The sequence below is a fragment of the Telopea speciosissima genome, chromosome 1 (assembly GCF_018873765.1).
Source record: "Telopea speciosissima isolate NSW1024214 ecotype Mountain lineage chromosome 1, Tspe_v1, whole genome shotgun sequence".
Classification (NCBI taxonomy): domain Eukaryota; kingdom Viridiplantae; phylum Streptophyta; class Magnoliopsida; order Proteales; family Proteaceae; genus Telopea; species Telopea speciosissima.
This window is the reverse complement of record NC_057916.1, coordinates 37,335,646-37,344,343: the sequence shown is the minus strand read 5'-3', so window position 1 is coordinate 37,344,343 and position 8,698 is coordinate 37,335,646. Positions and strand designations below refer to the sequence as shown.

General features: G+C 40.2%; 1 protein-coding gene across 1 annotated transcript in view; it reads right to left on the bottom strand.

Annotated features, from left to right (window-relative positions):
- Nucleotides 1–6,840: 6,840 nt before the first annotated feature.
- The window catches only part of LOC122648958 (probable ATP-dependent DNA helicase CHR12), a 35,724-nt gene continuing 33,866 nt past the window's right edge, over nt 6,841–8,698 (bottom strand). Inside the window, exon 7 of the mRNA XM_043842292.1 lies at nt 6,841–7,790. Coding sequence (XP_043698227.1) covers nt 7,078–7,790 — 713 coding nt within the window. The 3' untranslated portion in view covers nt 6,841–7,077. The remainder of the gene's footprint in view (nt 7,791–8,698) is intronic.

Below are 8,698 nucleotides of genomic sequence, written 5' to 3'. Positions count from 1 at the left end.
CCTAAGTTGGTATCCGGCTATAGTATTTAGCAATTGTTACATGATTAAATAAATATGAATAAATACAAAGTAGGATAAGTATGCTTACTGCTTGTGACAGCCCCCTGATAGCACAACAAATGTGGCTAGTGGTGTCTCTCAGCGTCGCCCCAGATGGATACCAGCTCGCTCGATCATTTGTGTCGGTCGTACCCAGCAGTGGACCATGCGAGTACTGTTGAGGACGTCTGTGGAAGGCCATCTCACTTAGAAAATGCAGAAAAATGCAAAATAGCAAAGTCTGAGGGTCTAAAAAGATAAAAAAAAAATATCAAGGGGGGACCCCCCCTATTTAGAAGTTGAGGCAGCCGTGATCACGGCGCCGTGGAAAACTCCACGGCACCGTGGAGGATCTACATGGTGTCGTGACTCTGGCGCCTTGTAGCATCGGTGCCATCCACTCCACGGTGCCGTGTAGACCCCCACACGGCACCGTGGACCAAAAAAAAAAAAAAAGAGTTTTACCGTGATTGGACCACATGATTTTTGTGGTTCAACAAGGGATTTTTAGCTGCTTAGTTAAGCTGCTTGGTTAATTCCTCCAAGAATTATCGAAAAGTTTTTACTGCGATTAATCGCATGATTTTCCTTTGTGGTGTAACAAAGAGTTTTAATTTCTCCAAGGATTATCGGAAGATTTTCGCCATGATCACACGATTTTTTTTCCTTTGCGATTTAACAAAGGATTTTAGCCGCTTAATCGATTTCTTTGAGGTTAATTAAGAGATTTTATCGCCTGGTTTCCTTGGCAACTTTGCCACCCTTGAGCAAGGTATCAGTAGTACATGCTCTTAGGGACAAATCAATTAGTCTTTTGTCTTTACCCTTCGGCTGTTGGCATAGGCCTCGGCCAAAGAGGGGCAAATTGTAGATACTGAAATTTTGCCATCACCTTTGGCGATGATGACGACGGGACACGGACGATGGACATCGCATCCTTTCCCTTTCCTAAGACCAGAAAGATAGGGCCTATGGGCCCAGACACACTCTGAACACCAAAAATAGCCCATGTAGGCTCAAAAAGGTGAGAAGAAGGGGACCACACTATCCACGACGCCGTGGACGGTGCCCCACAGCCCTGTGGAGGCCTCCCACGGCAATAGGATACGGAATCACGCCGCCGTGGAGGGCTACGACGTCAGTAGGCTAACGTCATCCACGTCGCCGTGGATAAGTCCTCCACGACGCCGTGGAGGACCTATCCAGGTCAGAGGGTGTGGGGCACCCCCCTATAAATAAGAGGGTCCCCCACCCCTCATTTGAAGGAATTTTGGGGTAGGGAGACCCTTATAGTCCGATTGTAACCCCTTTCTGGCCCGATTCCTGCTCTTTTGAGCGTCTATTGAAGCGAGATTCTGAAGGGCGGGTAGATCCGTCGATTACCTGTTCAGGAAAAGGGCGATCCCATTCCCTTTCGAATCATTATCTCTTCAGTGTATGGATAACAAAAGATTTCCTTCACCACCATTATTCTATCCGTTTACAGATAACAAGAGATATCCAAAAGAGTCGTTACTTTGTTCCAAAAAACCAACGTTGGTCCATACGTCCGTCTCCCCCTAAGCCAGGGGATCGTCAAGATCTGAGGTATACCCATATAGAGGTATAATTGCTGCATTGCCCTTGTCACAATGTAGTCTCTCGTATTTTTACCGTTTTAATGTATATATTGTAAATATAGAAATAATGTACATTATATAGTCTCATTGTCATAAAAAGAGAGAATATTCGTCATTCTAGCATCTATAACAGAAAGACCGGTTTTCACCAGGCAAGATGGGTGCCTAACACCTTCTCATGTTTGTAATCTGACCCCTACCCAAATCTCTGACCAGACCATGTGGAATCTTGTAACCCGTTTCTGTTCGTAACGGATAGGGCTACACCCATTGGGTCCTAGGCCCTAATCCTAGGTGACGACTCATTATTTTTAATATTTTATGAGACATGACCCCAACCCCATGATGATGTGTCAAAATGATACCCCCATAATTACAAACTAATAGTTTGTCGCCAATAAGGCTGAGGAACCCCGTCACCGGGGACCGAGGTACTTACAGTATCCTTGGCCTCCATTGTACATCATCATACCACCTCAAATGACTCTCTCAGAACTTGTCATTGATTGGGCAATTCCCAAGTTAGCTCTAATACGTTCATTCCTTACTTTATCCTTCTAGTTTTTCTGCACATCTGATGAGCACATTTATGTGTGAAATTATTCCATTTAATTCTGCATTTTTATCTGCTTAGAATGGAGCTATTTAGGTACTTTTATGTATTTTCAAGGTACAGGGGTATTTTTGGCATATTGGAAATATTGGACGACAACTGCATTTTCGGAGTCTAAATTGAGAAAACCAAGTTGGAGGAGTTCAAGGCTACTCAAGCCTAGCCCAATGAAGACCTCTTGTATTTTCGAGTTCAGGGGGTGGTCCCCACCTAGCTCCATCGAATTTGGTCTCAGGGGTATATTGGTCATTTTGCATGAAGATGATGCAAACAAAGTCGAGCTTAATTTTATGGGCCAGATGTAATTTTAGAAGTTTTGAAAGAGAAAAATATAAAAAGGGAATAATTTTAAATGTAAGGGCAAAAAGGAAAATTGGAGTTTGAAGAGAAAGAGAAGCCATGTGCTGGCCACATTCTCCTATATCTCCTAAAACCTCTCCCTAAAATCTCTCTATATTTTATCTCTCCCACGTCCTCCACGTGCTCTCTCCTTCCCATCTCTCCTACTTCTCTCAATTCTCTTCTCTCTCTCCTATTTCTTCTCTCATTCCTAAAATCTCTCTTTCCTAATTAATATTTCTCCCACCATATCTCTCTCACATTCCTTGTAAACTCCTTCCACGTGATCTTTCTCTTATCTCTTTTCCTTAAATCCCATTCCTTTCCTAATTGTTGCTTACGATTCTCTTCCCTCTCTCCTTAAAAACCAAAAATCCCATCACCACTTTCTCTTTTTGACGTTATCTCATTTTCCTCACAAACTCTCTCTCTCTCTTTCTCGATTTTCTCTCCATCTCTCACGCTCTCTCTTTTCTTTTGCCATTATTATTTCCTTTTTAAAGGGAGTAAACCTTTCCATCATTCGAGAATTTTTTAGCTTCCAATTCCTTTATTCTCCACAGGTTTTTCTGGACATCATTGCGTAGAGATCAACACCATCGTTAGTTATCACACCATCGTCTCTACAGCCGCTGCCTCCGTCAACATTACATCACCATTCACCTGTGCATTGTGTTCCATGAAAGATCGTGTAAGAGTAAAATATCATGGGCAACAAGTATAAGACTAGAAATACAATAAACAAATAGTAAATACAAGACTTATCTGATTGGTATGGCAATAGTATCGCACCGCATCAACAATACACGTCCTCTTGTGTAACCTGAACAATAAATGGTAGAGTTGAGTCGCATCAAACGATGCTCTCTTTAAGGTTTTTAGATGCCCCAATTCTGCAATCTAGGTTGACCATGCATCTATACCTCAAAGATAAAACAACTCTCTAATCACATAGGTTGCAGTTCCAAATGTGATTACAAAGGGCGTCCAAAGGCTATATTCACTAGTTCATTGACACTGATCAACTATGGTGGGAAGGAAAAAACGTATTTAAAAAACAATTGTTAGAGAATGAGCAAGACCTCCTCTCTTTATATAGGAGAGGAAGAGACACCCCTAAGGGATGTCTCCAAGAGATGTGTCCCAACTCATGTCTTTTCCCATAAGGCTTGTTTCTTAGCCACTCAAACAAGTCTTCCAATAGGCACCTATTGGCTATTTAGGTGTCTATTAGGAAAGCACTCAACCCTCCAACAAAATCGTATTTTGAATCTTTAATTTTAAAACAATTAAAAATCCAACAGATCGTCGTCACCATTGCTGCCCCCTGTCTCTTAGCACCATGAGCGGCTATGTATTCTCTATCTTTAGGTATAGATGAACCTATGGTAATTGTTTAAAATTCTGATTTGCATTCTTAATTGCTTGATGTTGAGACTCCATCCCTATTTGGATGATTTTTAATTGATGTATTTAGTTGAAGAATTTTGATTCTGTGATTCATTGTTCTTTCATTTGAGCAATAATATTCTTTTCTTATGTGGTTGTACCAATGATGGATTATAGCTGAACGAACTAGTCGTAACAAGTCCTTAGGCAAAGGACGATAGTACTTGTCAAGATAATCCATACCTAGGAGGAACCTTACATTCTGTGGTGTTATTAGACCTGTGGTTGTAATAAACCGAAGCATGCATCAGAATTGAATAATAATTCCATTAGGAATTCGAACCCTAAAGATAGCCTTCTTCCCATAACTTCATATCCTCGTTAATTTAGTTTTGTTTCTTTTATTCTTAGCTTAATTCAAATTTACTACGATTTAAATTCCACTACTTCCATCTTATTATCTTAGTTAATTTAGCCTTCTAATTCCCCGTAGTTCGATCCCTTTCTTACCATTATATTGCTAGTTGTAGTTTTAGGGTTTATTTTCTATCACTTAATGATACGATCAACATCCATCTTGACACCCTTATCTCTTTGCTACATAAAGCTTTTCAATATAACACTTCTTAACTACCTAACATTCCTTCCCATACATCATAGCCGGTCGTACAATAGTCCTATAGAACTTCCTTTGAAGCTTTAAAGGAATACATTAGTCATATAGTACTCTTGATGCACCTCTTCACTTCATCCATCCCACTTTAATTCTTAGTGAAACTTCAACTTCTGTCATCTTTTTTATTTATGATTGACCCCAGATATCTAAAGTAGTCATTTTGCGATATTTCTCTTTCCTCAATTTGCACCATGTCGGTATCCATCATTATAGGACCAAAATTACACATCATATATTCCGTATTCGTCCTACTAATCTTAAAATCTCTTATTTTTAAGGTTGATCTCCATAACTCTAACTTAGCGTTTTTTGTCTCATCCACCAAAACAATATCATCGGCGAAGAGCATACACCACAGGACCTCATCTTGAATGCTTTTGGTTAGATCGTCCATGTTAAGCGCAAAAAGATAAGGGCTTAAAGTTGATCCCAAATGTAACCCAATCGTAATTGAGAATTCCTTGCCCTGATCTTCCATAGTTCTTACACTAGTCACCACGCCCTCATACATATTTTTAATTACATCCACATATTTACTCAACACCTCTCTCTTCATTAGAAAATGTCAGGTTAAATCTCTAGGGATTCGATTAAAGGTTTTTTCTAGGTCAATTAAGACCATGTGTAGACCATTCTTGCTATCTCTATATCTTTCTATGAACCTCCTCAATAAGTAGATAATTTCTGTCGTGGATTTATCTGATATAAGCCAAATTGGTTTACCGAGATATGAGTCTCTCTTCTCAAACGGGCTTCAAAACCTTATCCCAAAGTTTCATAGTGTGACTCATTAGATTTATGTTTATACAGTATTCTAAAAAAATTTATCAATCTATGTAAATCCCACAGTTTTATAATAGATAAAATAAAATAAATACTTGTGTTAGTTGTGTGGGGTCTTCATTTCTTATGAAAGAGTTTGGGAAAGAATCCAAAAAAGTATTTTCCCCATTTTGGTGTTATTTACATTTCAGTCACCTGATACACCCAAAAACATCCGACCACCCAACGATCGACACATGGCAAGATCCTAATCGATAACAGACAAAACAGATCGCGCGACACATGTAACCAAATTTGGCTTGGGGGGGCAAGCAACCACTCAAAACACAAACCAGATAATTGTTCCCTCTAACGACACTTGGGAAGGAATCTCGTTTCCCACTAGGAGACATCCCCCTCATTGAGGCAAGTAACAAACCCCACTATGGCATGTGTCAGAAGGTGGGAGACAGGGAGGCCACCAATCACCTCGATAACCGTGCCAAGTATAAAAAGAGGAGGGGACCTAGGTATGACACTCTAATTTTTACTGACTAACTACTCTTTCCACACCGCTTCTCTGACAAATCATCTGTGTGTTGGACTGACTTTGGCATCGGAGAGTCCCCCCTCGGAGTCCGCTCTAGGCCTTTTCTTTGTCTTTTCTCCCCTTGCAGGTCGTGCATGTCATCAGAAGACTTTCCGGCCGCAACATCACCCAAGAAGGTGAAAGGAGCAAAGACAGCTTAGGTATAGGGTTTAAAAGAACGGAATCAGGATCTTGATCTATCCCGCCGATCCAGATCAAATTGAAATTGGTTGGATCAGTCAGAATATGCCCTAACCCTAGAAATTCAGTATGGATTGACCGTAAGAATTTATTTATTTATTTATTTTTTGGTATAAGACCAAAAGAATTGACCGATCTGATTCCAATTCTTAACACTTCTTAACACTGGCTAGGGGAATTTTTGGGCCAAAGCAACTTCGTTCACAATCAATGAGCCCTCCCCAACCATGGAATGAGGTGTCGGTATGAGGCCGATACTGATACTTGGCCGATCTTGGATCCGGTATCGGTATCTGGTCAAGGTTAAAATCTTAAAAATAAAAACACTTAAATTTTAATGAAAAATAGAGATAAAATTGTCCGATATAGATCGATATCAGCAGAGACCAATACCGATCCCGATATCCCAATCCCTGTCCCCACCTATACTCATACCAGATGACATACTTATTCCATAGCCAACAAACTATTTTATGTTAAAGGTGGATGTGTTACACTGATCATTCGTCAGCCCAAGGCAATATTGTAAACCTAGTAATGGTTAACTTCTTCCCATACTTGTCTTTCCATCCATTTCCAGTTTTACTTCGAATGATTCACGCCTTTTTCCCCAAAAAAATGGATAGTGATTTCTCATTTGTAGCACAAAATATTACAATTTAGAAGCATTGATCAGAGAGGTGAGTAACCTTGACATGCACAGAAGCTGAGAAAAAACCCTCCAAGATCTGCCTGATTCAGGAATCACATGACCACTACCCTCAGAATAGGAAGATTTGGGTAACTATAATTAGAATAAAACTCACTCAAGATTCATATAAATACATCTGTTAAATTTTTTTTGAGTTTATCAAAACCTTCCATTCACTCTGCTGTTAGACTTCAGGCCTTTTGCATCAAATGATGATGAACTTGGAACACCATAGCTTGATCTCTTCTTCTTGTGGGTCTTCCATGTGAAGATATCCCCACTCCAACCACTTCCCCCGGAACCCTCAGTTTCAGGCCTATTGCACTGCATGGGTCCAGATTTGAGCCTTTTAGGGGTCTGCCCAAAGGAAACTTCAGTTGCTTCCTCACTGACTGTATCATTGGCATTCCTTGGATCTAATGCTTTTTGCTCTCCCACTACATTATCACTGCTTGATTCATTTGCCTCATTCTGAAGCTTTTCTCTTCTCCTCCCTTTAGACATAAGCTTTGACAAGTCTTCTCCATTTTCAACAGCCTTTATCCACTGCATTTCACTCAGTGTGTCAGCATAAACCACCTCTTTTCTGCGTCGCTTTCCTGTACTTTCGTTAGTATCAGGTTCATCTTTAGACTTGTTTCCCTTATTATCAGGGATGGAATATGCCCAGTCAGGTACTTCATGTTCTTCCATCAACCTTGATCTGTAGTTCTCCCTTTGTCGTCTTTCTTCATCCATTCTCTCAAACAACCAGAACTCCTCATCCGATCGAGCTGCAAGACGGTTGATTTCTCTCTCACTTGGCACGTCTGTCCCAAGTGAATTTGTACCTCTTCGCATGATCTCCTGCAACATATCTTTTCTGTCCTGAGCTGCAGAAAAAACATTCTGTTTATTTCACCCAAGTTTCTTAACAAATTTGGTAACCATTACCAAACAAAGTAAAATATGCATATATGCAAACAATTCAGTGAATAGTAATAAAACAGTTGCACATAATGCCAAAGACAGCCACTTCATGCAAAAACAAAGCAAAAAACATAAATCAATGTAAACTCGTGAAGTGACTAAAAACTGATATGACAAGGCGTGCTGTCACAAGGCAAAACCTAGGCATCTGAGGCGGTCTCTTTTCTTTCATCAAACAAGGTGTGTTGTTGCCTTGGACCAAAGAAGGTGCCTTGACAACCATGCTATACATGACTTATGATTTCTATAAAAAGGCCGTACCCAGTACACAAGGCTCCCACGTTTAGCAGGGTCTTGGGAGGGTCAAATCAAATGTACATAAAATAAGCTGGACAGCAGAACATCGGTTTTGAGCATGAATTTAATCCCAATCAGTGAGTTCAATTTCATAACTGTTATAGCTGTTTGAATTACAACATTCTATAACATAATTAGATTACCTGATATAACCAAAAAAAATAGGAACTGTAGAAGTGTTTTCAGAAGTCAGCTCTTAAAAGATTCCCATTCATATTCCTTATTTGGGGTTCCTTCCCTCCCCCCCCCCCCCTTTCCCCTTTTTTTTTTTTTTTTTCTGTTCAAAATTTATGATAAGGAAAAAGTCTTCTTTTGTGGATTTCACTTGGCTTGACGAAAACCTAGACTGGAATAAACCTTGATAAATTTCTTACCGTGGCATCAATCTTCTATAGTATTATTGTTCTAGAATGGCATTATAAAAAGGGCATACCCAGTGCATGAGGCTCCCGCCACTGCGGGGTCTGGGGAGGGTCATAATGTACGCAACCTTACCCCTGCTTTCACAGAGAGG